The 18,470-nt window shown below is 35.5% G+C and overlaps 1 protein-coding gene across 1 annotated transcript in view; it reads right to left on the bottom strand.

Annotated features, from left to right (window-relative positions):
• Positions 1-17,534, bottom strand: part of LOC144450781 (alpha-catulin-like) — an 87,735-nt gene extending 70,201 nt beyond the window's left edge. The window contains exon 1 of the mRNA XM_078141499.1: positions 17,443-17,534. Within this exon, the coding sequence (XP_077997625.1) occupies positions 17,443-17,529 (87 nt within the window). The 5' untranslated portion in view covers positions 17,530-17,534. The remainder of the gene's footprint in view (positions 1-17,442) is intronic.
• Between the last annotated feature and the right edge of the window lie 936 nt (positions 17,535-18,470).

The following is an 18,470-nucleotide window of genomic DNA, read 5'->3' as shown; positions in this document are numbered from 1 at the left end:
TACTAAACAATAAAGAATAAATAAGCCTTTGAAGTTTCTGTGCTCCTACTATAAATACTTCCTATGAATCTGGCCACAGCTACTCATGTCCTAGTCTAGCTGCTAGACCTCAGGTGTTATTCCGAATTTACAATACGACAAGGATGGGCGTTCGCCGTCACAGCGAACTTCGTCGGGAGAAGCCCGAACGTCTAGCAGCAAGACAACCTCTTTCTATAGTGGTCTGAGCGCACCACGCATACAATGAAAAGATGGAAAAGAAGATTATGCAAATACCCGACACTTCTTTATTTCTGTTGATATAGATGATGAGGCCAATTAACACATTTCTAACAGCTTAGCATATTAACTAACCTCGGATTTTCGAGGTTGGGAAGTTCTCAATTGGTCATACTTTAGCATCGGAGAGAATTATAATGATAAGGTTTGTTTCTGCTTTTTTTCCAAGATGAGAAAACATAACTATTACATTGAAAGTTAACAGTATATTCCTTAAGCTAAGGTTTTCATTATTAGACAGAGTAACTCAATTTTCCAATTATAATCCCCCCCCCCCCCTCCTCGCATCACCCGAGTGTTGTATACCTCAGATCTGTTCTTGGACGTTTATCGAACATAAATATTGATTTGGTAAAGGATAATAATCCCTTCATAGTCCCTAAGGAGTACAAGCCCTCAGCAATATGACCTCACCACTTAGTATTGCCTGATCATTGCTGTAACATGTGTGAAGCTCCTAACGTTGTTTATATCCCATAATGCCTCATCCAAGTGTACAGCAGCATCCTTCTAAGCCAGCTTATTCAATTTCCATACTTTCAATTTGGAGAAATCTTGAAATGCAGGATTGATGAAAATTATCTTTCTAGGTCCCTATAATGTATATTGAAATACAACTATGCTAAAATCAGCCTCACTTTCGTGCCCCTTTAATATATGGCAACTCACAAGAAAACCTAGTCTGGATCATCTGACTGACTACAGCTGTTATGAGTTTCACTAGAAGTCACTCTGCCCTTCAATGTTTTAAAACTGTAACAATGCAATTACTACAAGAGTTGATTGACAACACAAAACTTAAACCTGTATTTATATGGGTTTGCATTCTTTAACTTATCCATTACAATTGTAAAACTCCCTTTAGCTGCATGATTCCAACAAACAGCAGATAAATGCCACTGTTTCATATCAATCAATGTAGCCACAAGGAGACTACCAAGCTTATCCAGGGTCTCATCATCTTCTCTGACATAGCTTTTATCCCAGGGTAATTGAGATCCAATCAGCTTTACCGTCTATCTGCCGAAAACCTTCAAGTTTTTTTATTGCTTGGAGCATCGAGGGAGCATCAAGACATCTCGTAGACTGAAAAAATTGAAGTACATCTGCAACATCTAGTATAGCTCAGAGCATTCATGTTTCTCTATCATTTTTGAAAAATTTCAAGTTTCTGTGATAGCCTGAAGCTTCACAACATCCAGTAGACTGAGAAAACTGAAGTATATCTTACATTGTATATATCTGTAGCATACAACATTCACGTCTCTTTAGTTTTTACAGAAAACTTTCAAGTTTCTGTGATAACTACAATACATCTGACTGCATGCAGCACCAGTAAACTGAGAAAACTGAAGTAAATTTCATACATTTCTAGCTCATAATAGCACTGGTTGACACTAACCAGAATTCAAAATACATTTCCTGTTAATATCATGATTTCAGTAAATTAATCAATATGGCTACTGAATATCAGTAACTGACAAGCAAACCTTTGAGGTTGGGGAAAACCTTGCATTACTGATTGCAAAACCTTGGAAGTCTCTATGACAACTAAGTTACAGCATGGAGCCATCTACACTGTATGTACAGACAGAGGAAGGCAAGATGAGAAGGAAGATAAGACCAAGAAAATAACCATATCTGCAGTACATGTATGTACATATTATTATTAGTATGCATCAAGAATACGATGTACCATATCTTCTACTTTCACTGACCACTATCTGTATTATCTTCAGAAAACCTTGAAGCTTCTGTGATAACTAGCCATCTAAACTATATGTACAGAGAGGGAATAGCAAGATAAGATCAAAAAAAAGGCCATATCTATAATATATACGCATCAAGAATATCATATTTTCTACTTTCACCGACAGCTATCAGTATCATCTTCAGAAAACCTTGAAGTTGGTTTCTGACAGACAATTATTCCCCAATATGGAAAAAAAAAATTCCCTGATAAGCTATGAGATATTCCATCTTAGATAAATGAGTCTATGTCTTCATTCCATCTTCTTGAGGGAAAAAAACCAGCTAAAGCTACAAAACTAGTCAAAGATTCAAGCTGTTTTTGTATCCATATATTGTAGATATTCCATCTTACATGTATATATTTTAAAACTGAGTCACTGACAAACGAAAACCAGCAGGGTGTATTTGTATGTGTTGTCTACCATTCCACACTAAAACACAACTCCTTTCATTCATTTTCCAAATACAAATTTAACAGCAAAGACATAACCAACAGTTACCAAGTTGCTTAATTTGCTGGTTTTACTACCAAGTTTCCAGGTCATCTGTGAGGAGAATTTGGCCAGACAGCTTTGTTGATTTCATCCTGACTTGGAGTCCATCACAGAAATCATGACAATTAAACATTCTCTAATATTTTTCTTTGTTTTGCTGAGAGATTATGAGTGACAATTGGGGTGGGGTGGGGTGGGGGTTGATCAAACATGTACAACTTGGCTTGTGTGTTGCACAGAAAGTGAAATTATTTCTTCATTTGAAGTGTTATCAGTAATGGTAAGTAATATGTGTGTTCTGAGGGGTTCAAATTCCCTAGTATGACAAAAATAAGCAATCCTTGCTAACTGTACCATTATTAATCACCATGCCACACAATAGGTCATTCACTTTGCAGTCGTGATTACCTGCAGGACGAGTGATAGTCCCAGCCGTTACATATCCATCAATCTATACATACATGTACATACATACAATAACATATACAGGTAGGGTACTGTGCAGATAGTAGAAGTACTTCCAGTCAGATCTTTCAATCTATACATACATCGACCGACTACGAAACGCAATCAACCAATCACCAACAACAATACGAAACATGATTTTGCTTGCCTATTAATACAGAGAGTGGGATCAAACATGTCCCTTACTTGTTGGCCCATACACTCAGATTGTCATGGACATGAGAAACATGTATCTCAAAGAATACTGATATCAAATATCAAGTCATCTATGGACCATCATTATCAGTAGAACATATCTGCTCTACATTATACTACAGTATCTATTACTTGCAATGAAAACCATCAATTTTCTGTGATCGTTTGCAGGATCAAACTATAGTATTATCTCTTACATTTACGCCCACACTCTCAGATTGCAAGAGACATGAGAAACATGTATCTCAATAAATACTCAAATATTATTTCAAATATCAAGTCATCTACATGCATGTATCATCAATATCAGTCGAATATATCTGCTGTACATGTATATTGCAATGTAATTATCTGTAGTTTGCAATGAAAACCATCAATTTTCTGTCATAGTTTGTAGGATCAATCCATCCATCAATACAGAACATGACAACCTAAATCTTCATGTATCTTTCATATAGTTTACATATTCGCATTCCCACATCTGTTGCTTCTAACTTGTAGCTTTGTGTATTATCAAACATCTCTTTACTACTAGGGATACAAGACATTCACGTATACATCCTGCCATACCTACACTATAGTACAATGAACTGCAGTTCTAAAATTAAATTACATGTACAATGACCCTGAGTGTACGTATAGTCTGGCAGTAGAGATACAAGTCATATAAATATAGGCATATCCTGTCATTTACACATACAACAAACTGCGTTCTAAGAATACTACTCTGGCAATCTAGGTCTCGATTTACAAAGATACACATAAACTAAAACAGTAGTTGTGACATGTTGATATAATCTATTGAAATGACATCAATTTAATTGTACTCACAGAATGGGAACATTTCTGATGACTTCCATGATCTTGCAGAGTATATTTCTTGGGACTTCCAATGTTTACCCTATCTTGACCACAGAGTGATTAGATTTGCTCCACATCACAAGCTTTTGTAACCTACTCCATCAATTAACAATAGTTTTAATTTGTACCTATCTTACTCTCAGGAAGACGAAACCTCGATTGCCAGAGTAGTATTACAAAGACACAGAATGCAGCGTCTGGCAGTAGATAAAGAATGTAGCTACTTCCAGTTTACCAATAATCTGTGGTTTATTTGTCTAGATGAATTCCTTTGTTTAACTTATGAGGTCAACTGTGGTTAACCATAGATCCTCTTCCAACTGGTGGAGGATCTATGGCCTGAAGAATCCTACAATTTGCTAGTCAACAATATGACCAGCAACAAAACTATTAAATACATGAAAAATGCTGGTTTTACACACCATACACGTCGCATTGATGGTAAACAGCCATTTCAATAATAATTTCAGGTATTTTGCATTCTGTTAAATATAAATTTTTGAAAGCGAAGGATAAGATTGAACTTTCTCACTCTTTTGTTAACGTGTAGTCTCCTCAGGATGACCTTTTGACCTCTGTCAGTACTGTCCCCTTTAGGTCTATACAATGCAGTCATGACTTTTTCACTGTGGGCTCTATTTATAACAATTACAAGTTATTTTATTGCAAACTGTACTTTCTGTGTGGCTCCTTGGGTTCTTCTTTGTTTGTAAAAAATCTACGTTTTGTTTGAGTGAATAAATTCCATCTGGTTTGAGTAGATGAATTCATCACTGTCACAAAATTAATGAGAAAACAGCCCCTTAAATTTCACGTCCCTCCTTCCTCCACAATTAGCTTTGTTGTCCTTCATGGTCCACAAGTCTTCACTTCACATTTAATGTGCTACAGTCAGTCTGTCTGTCATGTGTCAGTTCTGATGGTGTCTCCTACTGCTTTTAAAGTAGACAATTCTGATTGGCTTTTTTTAAATGGCAACTGACCACTCAACAATGTGATTATACATAGCAATTTTATTACACAAATTATATTTAGTTGGGATGTGCAAGAGTTAAAGAATTTGGTTCAAATAATTTGGAAGGGAAATTCAACTGAAATAAGATTTTTGTTTAAATACACATAATTAAGTTTAATGCAAAAAATGAAAATGTTTGTCGTTAATTTTGGACTCCCGAAAAAGGAATATTTTAAAAAGAATTTTATAAATACATATGACAGATACAAAAATACCTGCTGTTAACACAATCCATATTATATGTATTGAGATCACAAATGTAATCTGTACACAGGAGATGTCTAAACAGCTGTTCCCAATACTTGACCTTTGACCCAACTGTGGATCATTAGGCTTACACATTGTTAGCTTACAAGTGTAGCTTAATTCTTTACATAGCCACACATGTAATATTTAAAAAAATTTTGATAAAGTATATCTTTTGAACTCATTTCTGTTTTTTACATTACAAGGTAAAACTTCTGAATGTATTCCAAATGGAGAAGTGATAATTTATTTAACGCTAACACAGTTACAAAGTGTTAAACTAAATTTCATTACTGTGTGTTCCTTTTAACTTGTGATTAAAAAAGTCATTGAATTATTTCACATTGGGTAACACAAGAAATTATTTCCATTAATCAATCAATTCCTACCTGACAAGACAATTAATTACCCTTTATGTCAGGGGTGATTGATTGATTTACCTAAAGCATGGAGGTAGTCCTTCCTATCTCCATGCCTGAAGAATTACGTTGAATTCAGGCCCTGAACATGTATAAATTATAGACACTGCACACATTTTGTAATCATCACTACATGTATTTATGAATATAATATTCATGTTCCATGGTTAGTGCACAACAGGATTTAACATTGTTGAAGATGAAGTTTCATACTGGAGATGGAGTTTGGTTTCTGTTTGTGTTGACTCAGTAATACTAACAGATATCACACCAAGTTGTGGTTGTACAATATGTATGCATGTATAGGCAGCACTAGTAGTAAGGGTGAAGACTTGATTGGTTCTGACATTTCATTGAATATTTCAATAGATGAAGAATAGACATTGTTATTTGTTAGATTGTTACAGTCATTGCCCCATTCTGATGTCAACTTTTAATACATCATGGATACAACAGCCAACGTCTTATTTTTCAACAGACAGAGCAACAAAATGAGACTGTCATATGTTAAGCCCAACAGATTTACAATGATAAATTGGTCTAATTACATCCAGTATTCTATCTCACCATGCGTGTACGTGTAGGATATACCTGTAACTTGTAAGTGTGAAATAGTGAACTGTGTGGTTGTTTCTTTTCCCTTGTTTCCAGTCAGCGATGTGCTGGCAGACTACATGTACATTGTATGATATAAATGTGAAAGTGAACCGTGTGGTTGAGTCTCTTCCCTAATTCCAGTCAGGCTGTCAGCTATGTACTGGCATACTACATTCCATACGTGTATGGTATACAGGAAGTACATTTTATATGTATGCAATACAGTAATGAACTGTTGCATGTCTTTTCCCTTGTTTCGATCCAGTCAGCTACATGTACATGCTGGCATACTACGTGTAGGGTATAAATGTGAAATAGTGAACCGTGCGGTTGTGACTCTTCCCTTGTTTCGATCCAGTCAGCTACATGCTGGCATACTACGTGTAGGGTATAAATGTGAAATAGTGAACCGTGCGGTTGTGACTCTTCCCTTGTTTCGATCCAGTCAGCTATGTGCTGGCATACTACGTGTAGGGTATACTGTACAGTATAAAGTGTGAAATAACTAAATACAGTTGTATCTTTTCCCTTGTTTCCAGTCTATATGCAGGCATACCAAACTACATATAGCATAGTGAATGGTATGCATGTACATTTGTAAGTGTAAAATAATGAATTCTGGGGTTATGTCTGCTCCCATGATGCCATTCAACCATGCCTGCCTTGATGCCAGTCAGCTATGTATAGACATACCAAACTCCATACAGTATGTAATATACATATGTACATGTACATGTGGCGTGGTGAGAAACACACATTTGAAATACACAATGAAGCCAGGTCATACTGTGGAAGTCGAAAATCTGGATGATCAGAATGAGAAACACAAATTTGAAATAGAATTGCCACAGTAGGAACTAGAAGTCAGAAAGGATGGAATGAGAAACATACATTTAAAATAGTTTTACCATGGAATCAAAGTAGAAAATCTGGATGATCAGAATGAGAAACACAAATTTGAAATAGAATTGCCACAGTAGGAACTAGAAGTCAGAAAGGATGGAATGAAAAACATACATTTGAAATAGTTTTACCATGGTATGAAAGTAGAAAATTTGGATGATCAGAATGAGAAACACAAATTTGAAATAGAATTGCCACAGTAGGAACTAGAAGTCAGAAAGGATGGAATGAGAAACATACATTTAAAATAGTTTTACCATGGAATCAAAGTAGAAAATCTGGATGATCAGAATGAGAAACACAAATTTGAAATAGAATTGCCACAGTAGGAACTAGAAGTCAGAAAGGATGGAATAAGAAACATACATTTAAAATAGTTTTACCATGGTATGAAAGTAGAAAATTTGGATGATCAGAATGAGAAACACAAATTTGAAATAGAATTGCCATAGTTGATTGACAATCAGAATGATAGAAAATCATGATGCACATGATGAAAAACAAAACTGAAATAGTATTGCTCTGGCAACGTTTCTAAGCTGTCCTGGTGTGTGCTGGCAAGGTTGTAGACAGTTGAATGCCCTCCAGGCACAGAAAAACAAACCCTGCTGTGTTGACTGACTATCTTTAGTAAGCTTTGCACTACTTAAATGAAAACAGTCTAAAAATATAGCTGTATTATCTTAGGTGGATATCACCACAATTAAAATAGAATAGCATTGTATAACTGATAATTTAGTCACAAATAGTTACATACAGCAATAAAGTACCAGCTATACTCAGAAATGTGGAAATTTAAATTGACGTTTTTTTGCTTAGGTGTGGGCCCACCCCAGTTCCATACAACTTAGAAGGGAATCTGATAAAATTTGCATGAATTTCCATACACCGGTACGATATCCCATAATTCTGACCATGGGAACTAGAAGTCAGAAAGGATGGAATGAGAAACATCTTCTAAAATGGCTTTGGTAGCTTAGTTATACCTACTTCTAAACAAACCATGCATAACAACATCCATACAGAATACATGTGTACAAAATGTATGTTCTAATCTCCTCTTTCCTTCCTCCCCCTCCCCACCATGCGTTTTTCATGACAAAATCATACCTGGAACTTCTTTGTCGACCAAATCTCTGAAAAAATGTTAAGTTTACATCTGCACTCCCTCTCCTGACAGAGTGTAGAACTCTAAGTTTAGATTTCTGCAGAGTGACAGCTTACAATTAATGTTGTGTTTATACATTCCTTCAAAATAACATTGGAACTGTTATTCAATGGCTACGAGAAACAAACAAATCAAAATTGTAAACATTTTAGAAGATGGAAATAAACCAACAACACAACAAAAGAAGCCCTACCTGCCAACCTACTTACATTTTCAAAGGAATGTTATCAGAACCACAAATATTTTGTTCGGCCTTAGGATGGCATTGTATTTTTAGTATCAAGTAGTAAGTACATGCTACTTGAATTCTCAAAGGTAGTTTATTGGTGTTCCCCATTGTGGCGGAATATGGGGCCAATGTGGGGTTGATGTGGAACCCTTGCAAGAGGCCAAATGATTGAATTTTCAAGGAATACTATCCACCTATCGGAAGCACAAATATTTGTTGTTTTGTCTCAGATAGTATTGTAGCTTTCATAGCAAGTATTTGAAGTACACCCAGGTACAATTTATAAGCATTCCTGCTATGGTTGAGTGTGATAGCCAACGTGGAACCCTGGAAAGGTCTACATGTAACTGATTAGATTTTCAAGGAATGTATCAGAACCACAAATATTATTGTTTGGACTTTACTGATGGCATTGTGTTTTCGGTAAGGTAGCAGGTACACTCTACTTGAGTTCTTCAAGGTAGTTCATTGGGGTGTCCATTATGGTCAAATGTGGAGCCGTTGTGAAACCCCTTTGAAGAATCCCACTGCACTGATTAGGCAGCATACTGAACTATAATTTTCTTATTATTGTAATCATTAGGTACCCTGGCAACATATGTTGTATTTGAACCAATCAGAGTGTACCTTCTGTAAGGCTTCACAGTAGTTTACATATGGTCCTGGATACTGAACAGTGTGAGCCAATCAGAGTGAACCTTTTGTAAGGCTTCACAGTTGTTGAACCAATCTGAGTGAACCTTTTGTATGGCTTCCCTTTTATTACACAGGGTCCTTTGACTGCACACATGCACATAGAAAAGTGTGAATTTTACTACATCATATGTAATTATCTTGACTTCACTTGTGAAAGTTATAAAGGATTCTGCAAACCTGGAATGTTATTTTATAATCTATAGTGTTTCAAATATCAGCAAAGTACGACCAAACACAAATACAAGCAATAAAGACAAGATGGTTTACAAGAAGTTAATTTCACAACATACCAAGGGTATTAGCCCTATTGTATTGATGAGACAGACACCCAGTACACTGCTTTCAAATCTCACAGCAGGTTCCTAATTAGTACAGATGGCAGGCAACTAATCAATTATCAGTCAACCTGGATCCCCTGTGATCATCTTCCCCATTACTATCTTGTCATTCAGGTATGACTGTACAGTTGATTGCAAACAATCCACCTCATATGCAGTCAGTCAAAGGTACTCATTGAAACATAATGAACACACAATTACCAGTAAATCAGCTTATTAACGCAGTGTTTTCTGACTTATGCTGGGGTGATAAATATAACCTTATGAACTAATTATACACTGAATGATAATTACCCAGAAAAAAAGATTACATTTAACTTAATCTACGCCTTTTTACCAGTAATCGTATGATTGTAGATAAAACATAGTAACGCTGTTAATCTCCATACATTCCTGCATACAATATTATACACATACTACATTATTTCAGGATCTGTACAAACTCAACTTACATTTGTATTTAGAGCAAATTAGTAAGGCCTAATAAAAAAAATTGTGTGATTACAATTACACTCAATTTTAGAATAGGTGGGGTAGGTAGATTTTTTTTTAACATATTTTTTTTTATATGTGAGTCTCTAGTTCAGGTAGTTATGTTTTCCGTTCTTTTCCATATGGTCTATGTGTTATTGGTTTCTTCTCATCAGATGTACATCTATTACAGATTGTTTTTAAGTTGATGTCAGTTTTCGCATCCACTATTTCTGGCAAGACTTTCACAATTTTCGCAATTGTATTATTTTTTCTTGAATATGCAAAAAAAAAGGTTTAGGGTCGGCAGTGAAAAACTACATGTACATGTAGGTGTGGTCGGGTAACCGAAACTACATAATTTTTTTTATATTAGGCCTAACCTAGAATCTAGGCGTATCAACTCAACTACTTTCCTTCTTTATAACGGAAAGCACTGAAATACAGTTAGATTCTAGGCTAGACATTTTAGCTATTTTTCGGAAAAATTTCAATTTATTTGTATTCATTCTACTTTATATTGTTTTTTAATACGTAATACTATACCAGTTTAGAACTAGACTGCATTCTTATTACACACAATACATAAATTATAAATCACAATTTAGCTATTCACCATTTACTTCTTCAGATAGGCGAAAGATGATATCTTTGGGCCAAACGTGCAGAAACGAATGACAATCATCTTTTTGGCAAAAGAGGACATCTCATTTGCATACTATTTCTAGTATACATATATTTGTACATTTCAATGCTAAATTTGTAAATTTTGAACAAAAATCTCTTACGATTATCACGGTTTTAGTGATCAGTCTCAAATTCTTTCTAAATAAAACCTGATGCAGATACATGTACATTTAACTACATTTTCTACAATGTGATCCAAATTTTGCCAATACCCTGCATTTGACTAAATCTTGAAAAATGATCTTCTGTGCATGAACATAACCATTCTAATCATACATACACATCTCAGTTTCTACATGTAGGTGTAAGCAGCTATTTACATGTACATTACAGGGATCTCCCCACTATATCTGGAGTCCTGGACGATATTAATATTCATGATGTATGTTACATATACATGTAGGTGTAAGCAGCTACTTACATGTACATTACAGGGATCTCCCCACTATATCTGGAGTCCTGGACGATATTAATATTCATGATTTTCAGATAATATTCATGGGTTAACTTTTGGAAAATGTTATGATTTCTACCCTTTGATTCAGTCACAACTTTAATTTCTTTCCACAGACACCAAAGAGAACTACTAACTTCACTAATTTTACTGACTGACAACGTGTACAATTCTACAAAATGCCAACATCTGGCAAACTTTCTAAAAACCATACTCATTATAGTGGTTTTTTAGAGTATAATTATACCATATATCTACCTACCTACACAAAATGTCCGTCTATGACAGTTTACATTGACATTTCACTAATGATCAGCTGGTCTCCCAATGGAAAACAAGACGACTACAAACCAACAATAACCCATCCATTTCACTCCCATCCAGATATTTTAATAGCATTCCATAATCCACCTGACAAGACAACTCAGAAAATATCAACGCAAATGACCAGAGTTGGTTGGAGACTTTTTCTTGTCTAGACAGACCAAGATTAAACTAACCCACTTTCACATAATATAAATAATCATGAACCCATGCTGTCCTGAGCCAACAGACTTGTCTATCTATCTAACACAGCATCCTGGTTTTCTGGCTAACAGCATTATCAAGTCCAATTAAAATCTGGTGTAGAAATACAGTTGGATTGTTTATCTCTATTTCCTTCATATCCTGTTGTTTGATTTCAATTTTTATTTATTTATTTATTTATTTATTTATTTATTTATTTACTCATTTTATTTATTTATTTATTTATCGGATGACCAACGAGAGCTAGTTCCATTTATAGGCTCCTTTGGTTCAGTGTTTAAATTTTATTTTTGTTCATGCAGTGTTTCTGTTAAGGGCAGTAAGCAGGTAAATCTACCAGGGTGTCCAAGTAAGTTTACCAGGGTTCCTAAATACAATTATGGTAGACTAAGATTGTATTGGAAACTACATGTATACAACTTTTTACCTCCTCCTTTCCTCCTTCCCCCCTTTCTGTTACCAGGGTTCCCCAACCTTAGCATACATGTATGTCCGGGACTGACTGCCTTCTTTGGGATCACTCTTGGAACAACAAAATCAAAATACAGATGAAAATATACAAAGAATACAGAGGTAAATAAAGCAACGATCTTATATCAGATTTTAATCAGATTGTGTGGAGGTGAAAAGCCAAGTTTTGAGGCTAGGCTGTCATCTTCTACACTTCATACACTTAGGAAATCAAATATCCCATAGTGAGCACAAGTTCCAGGCTACTAAAAACAAGAACAAGACGTTTCAACGAAATGACACTTTTAGTCAAATTGAAAATGTATAATTTGCAATATTTCCAAACCCAAAGCATAAATAATTCATCTAGTAGATTTCAGAAGGAAATAACATTATGACTGTGAAATTATATCATTTTCCTGCGTAATATTGCGTAATATTAATAATTGTCTAAATTTTAATAAATCAAAGGTTAACAGTAGCTACTGTAACTACCCAAATTTTCAGCTATCCTAACTGCCATTTTGATTTTTTTGAATTTCGCTGCCCCTACAATCAAGCCAAAAAGTTACAAATACAGGGACCCACAAAATTACAGCAGATCTAATTATATACAGGAGGTCATCTAATTCCTAATTTTAGAATCACCATATTACCCTTATCTGGTAAACTGTTACTGTCAAAAACCAGTGATATACCTCAGTGTGTACCAGATTTACCATATGTAGAGACTATACAGTACTTTCATGTGTACTTTCTTAGTTGCTGTGTACGTACATACATACAGATCTAGACATTACACATGTATGTATGTCTATAAATACACACACACACACACACAGATCTTCTCTGTTCTCTGCACTATTCCTCATATAATATTTCAAATGATCTAAACATGGTAATGAAAGCAGTATGTTTACTACATAGGAATGCAAACTGTAATAAATCCATGTAGTGCATTCCACAGTAGCAATTATGTCCAAATTGTTCAAACTCTCAAATCAGCTGGAGATGACTAACAAGGTCAAAGGTCAGAGGGCAATGACAACAACTCTGAACATCTGCTGGCATAACTTATGATAATACAATCAATGTGGATTAGGCTGAAAATCTATCCTCTCTTTATCTCAATATATTACGATTCTTTTATCCCACTTATTTTTGTACTTTATATAAATTAAATATAATAATTAAGACATATACATTTCAAAATTATGATATACTATGTACCTGCATGACATTTTTTTCTTCTTATTACACTAAAACCAGACATCGTATGAACGATGGAGACAAGGACGATGAATTGTAACTTCTACATTCTATTCTGCTGCAACGTATACTAGTAATCCTTTTATAAGCAACTAATTCACAGTACCACACATCAATAATTGTGTACAAACACCAATCAAAATGCAACACCAATCCCTAACCCAGCTGTTAACATTGGTTAAGTATAAACACAGATTAACCTATTTAATATACAGAATGATAGAACTGTCAAACTGTAGATGTAGAATACATATTTCTTTGGAAAACACCCTATCGCAATTTATTTTTTTGAAGCCCAGGTTACCTAAAAGGAGCATACGCCATCTTGATACACTATTTTAATCTAAATTTTAAATATTACATAAATTTTTGGATCATATTTATATTTATTTTTGCCCTGAAAACAGTATACCATATCCACAAAGCAGACATGTTCCACTTTAGCAAACCTGAACTGATATTTTTTCTGCAACACTGCGAAATATCATCTTGAACGGTGTCGCAAAAGAAGCTGGGATTATGCTACTCTCAATAGTATATACAGCATTATTTAATATTTTGAAACTGAAAGTCACAGAATGTCACATTGGTGTTAACTTGGTATCATATTTAGGTAATACTAAAATTATATCTTTGGGGCAAATATTGAATGTATATACTTTTTGGCGTAGTCTTTACTGCATATTTAAGAGATACTGGTAGTATTCTACTTACTGCTTAAGCATCACTTGTGACTAAACTCAAACTTAAAACATCCCATGATATAATATGTGATGGTGTAAAAAAAAAAAGTTGAGAAAATCCCTACTATGCAATCAACAGTTTTAACAATACCAGAACTTGGCAGAAGACAATTGTACTGTGACAATCATAGAGGGTATGTATTGACAGATTGTGATTCACTTCATCCCAATTTCAACTCATTCCATTTTCAACTCTTCCCACTTTTTCAAAATTGGGTAAATAAACCACTTATAAAATGATGTAGCAAAGTAATTTACAGATCTTTGCAATATGATTTATGTGTGCAAGTATTTTAGTTATGAAAACGTCTCGATACTAAGATGTAAAAAACACTGTACATCCAATATATCAGTTTGGTTTAATATCCCTCTCTTGTTTTGGTAGGAAAACCAGACCTTTTACAAATACTGCAAAATATAACAATCAGCCCAGAAATCTGATGCACTGAAATCGGGGCAAGCTGACACTGCGGCGAGTTGAAAATGGGGTGAGTTGCATATGACGAGTTGGAATGGAACGACGTGAAATTGGGGCAAAATGATCCATCACCGTATTGACATATACGTTACACTAGAATAGTTTAATCAAGGTTTTTACGTCAGTATTCTCACACGAGTCAAAATCTTATACTCAGCTTGTGCCACTTTAATATATGTGAACATCACAATCCTTAAATACACAGTACTTGACACAATCTAAATAGAAATGTACCATAGTTTGACCTCACAACTTAGGTCAGTTGTTTTGTTGTTCTCGACTGTTGTACTCACATTCTAGCTAGATATATTGTTCATTCATTCCCTTGTCCTAAAACCCCAGGAGAGATCTACTTTATCGGTGGCCAATAAATTTCTATGACACACATTTTTTCATTGCACCTGTGCTACAGCTGGTATGTTTGTTTATTATAGTCCTATCTTTCTCCATCTAGTGTTTATAAATTCCATCAGCCATGGAATGGGGGTGTGCCAACTAAGATACAGTATTTTTTAAAGGGACATACAATGTAGGCCAACTTCAAACACTAATTTTATCCTGTAAATATTACATAAACCTCATCCGGTGTGCAAGTCATGTCCTTGGGAATATACAATCTCCATACATAGCATTGGCAGGTACATACATGTGCATTTTCTCTATGATCATGACCTCACTGGCAATTTTTGGGACTACCCAAAAATTATGTCATCATATCATTCACCCAAGGGTTGCCTTAATACAATGCTACAGACCTTTCAGTTATTAGTAACAATGTTCCTATACGTACATGTAAAATAAATATATGTAATTCCCTAGACAAGATAAGAACAACACATTGTTCAGATGTGGCTGTGTCCCTTTAATGGTGTCACTGGATTTGTAGTCAAACAAGAATATTGGTAAAACAACAAAGTCATCCCAATATCAGATTTATTCATATCAAACCTTCTGATATAAACAAATATATACACATTCTTTCACAACATCTGTTTACATACTAATTCACCCACTTAAAAGTTTGTTTTTCTGGTTAAAGTTCACTTAAAGTTCAAAAACATTTAGTTGACCTTTCACCTGGGGTCAAATCCTTGGTTGAATATTGATCACAGATTTGAAAGTTTTAACTTGTAATAAAATAGACACTGTTTGTTCTGTCCTCCAACCCTGAGGTTGGTCTAAAAAGGATACATTAACATTTTAGTTTCAATTGTATCTGTAAAGTCTGCATTATTTATTGCAAAATTCTTTTTCAGAACATCTGACTTTTTCATCTTTCTACTGGCTGCTGTGAGCTGCAAGGCAAATTATCCTTACAACATCAACTGAATAAATTATACCAAAACTGAGTTATTTATGAGACTTTGTTCTGCATTACTAAATTAACAGAATATAATTATAACAAAGGTGTTTTCAAACAATAGTTGATTAAAAATAAACAGTAGAACAGTTTTTGGTTGATTGCTAATAACGCATGATTACTTTAAATTATATAAGGATATGTATGTTTTTTTATCTCTTGTGACAGTCCAAGGTTATGTTTACCTTGTGTGAAAATGAGTTACTATGTTATTCCAGATGAGTTTATTTAAAAATTGACAGATATTGGCAGGCTTGGGTTAATGCAAATCAAGCAGAGGTTGAGTTGCTGCCTTTACACTTCCATCATGTGAGTTAAGTGAAAAGTAATGTTTCCTCTAACAAACCAAAATGCTCTATTCAAGTAGTTAATGGCGAAAAGGAAACAGTTTGCTTATTAACGAGGTAAAACTTTTCATGTGTATTGTGAATCCATTTGGGAAAAGGGGTGACAGGAACAGGGCCAGTACAAATTACTGGACATATGAAAAGACTGACTTTGCTCAATCAGACTTTTGAAAGGCCTTTCATGTGATTGCTGAAATAAAAGTAATCTTTGATAGAATTCGCTGGCTTTTAAATGCCTCGGGCAATACAATGCCTGTGTCGGATCATCTGCACGTGTTATTTACGACCTGTGTATGCCGACTGCAGGGTGGGCGTTTGCTGCTGTTGAACGAGTGTGCTGGAATGAATTAAACCAAGTCTTGCACGCTTCATAACAAGACCCCAGTTCGGTGAAATCATTGCCAGACACGCACATGGCCATCAAATCTAATGCAACTTTAAGTGATAACATCGCAGTCAGAGTTTAACTGTACGTTTATGCTTTCCTGCGTTTCTGATTGTTCTAACTTGACCAGTAATAACGTGATTTTAGCGACATTCAACCCGCGTCTTCCTGATATTCCGCCGGCGTCTGACCATACCAAAATCCGCTGAGCAGTGTAACAAACACTTTACACATATATAGATCAATTTCACGTTCGCAAAGCCCAGTAGTGCGATGTGAACAACATCATAACATGACAGTTTCGCTGACATTTATTTGCCACGAGCTGCTATGAATGTAACTGTGTCTGTCCAAGTCATGGCGAATTGTCCGTCCTCACTTCTATATAGCATAAAGCTTACGCGATTACTGATAGCAAGCAGCCGCTCAATATATTCACGTACGTAACATTGCACATTTGCAGTCTTCGCTTGCTTACAAGTTCGCAGTGCAGCGCAGAAGTGCGACGAGCATCACGCCCGGCCGATCTCGATTTCCGGATTACGCATTGACGCGACCGCAAAATAAACCACGCGCTTTGAATATGATTGAATCCATTTACATGTTGGCTTACCTGTGTGACTAAAGGTACCAGGGTCTGTTCAATAGACTTGGTTTTAATCTCAAGATTCCGAGAGTCGAACTTAACAGCAGTCGCCATCTTTGAATCCTCTGACAGACTGCCTCGTTTTCGCCACGCCTCCTGAGTATCATTACAAGCATTCTGGGTATGGAGGTTGACTGTCGATAATGACACACTACAAAAAGTTGTAAAGAAGGGACGATTATTATCACATGTTTTTGTCTTTTCATGTGATATCTGTAGTAATTTATCATTTATAATGATGCACAAGGGAGATTTTTACCCGTGTAAAAGTAATTAAATAATTTTTCATAGAACTGATATGTTTGTATTACTATTATGCGTGGTGTGACCTGACAGATATGTGAACTGAATAATGTTCAGTTAGGGAACGAGTAGAATTTACGGCCAGGGGAGAAAACAATTTGGCAAACAAATTTTCGCAGCCCCCCCCCCCCCTCCTTCGCGCTTTCAAAAACATTCATAGCCACATCCGAAATATGAACCCAAGAATTTTCACAGTAGCAATCGACTTTAAGGGTCTATGAGATTTCCAAAGAGATGGGTTTCCAAGAAGAGGTCTCACATTGGGTTGTAACCTATACTTTAAGATGCCTATAGCCTTCAATCTTGATTTTGGGCACAAACAGCACCCCTATGATCGCTAGTGGGGAGGGTGTGTGGTGTTCCCTTCCCACTGCGAGCACTTTTTTGAAAATAAGGAATGTAGGAGGCTATTTAGAGACATACAAATTCAAACCACACACACTGTCGAAAGCCATGATAGAGTACATGAGAAGGGATGGCAGTTATCCTTCAATTCACCACCAGTGGGAGCGCACATAAGAGAAGCTAAACACACTTCCCACAATTTTTTGGGGGGATTCTATTAAAAAACATAATTTTAGGTCTGAAACAACATATAATTATTGAAAACCACAAATCTGCCCGTAGGCTGCATCTCGACATAGTCTGTAATGTACGCTGTGACGGGGCGCCCTCACACATCCGTCAACCCC

The sequence above is a fragment of the Glandiceps talaboti genome, chromosome 20 (assembly GCF_964340395.1).
Source record: "Glandiceps talaboti chromosome 20, keGlaTala1.1, whole genome shotgun sequence".
NCBI lineage: Eukaryota > Metazoa > Hemichordata > Enteropneusta > Spengelidae > Glandiceps > Glandiceps talaboti.
Note: the sequence above shows the minus strand (reverse complement) of the source record. Positions and strands in the feature narration are given on the sequence as shown.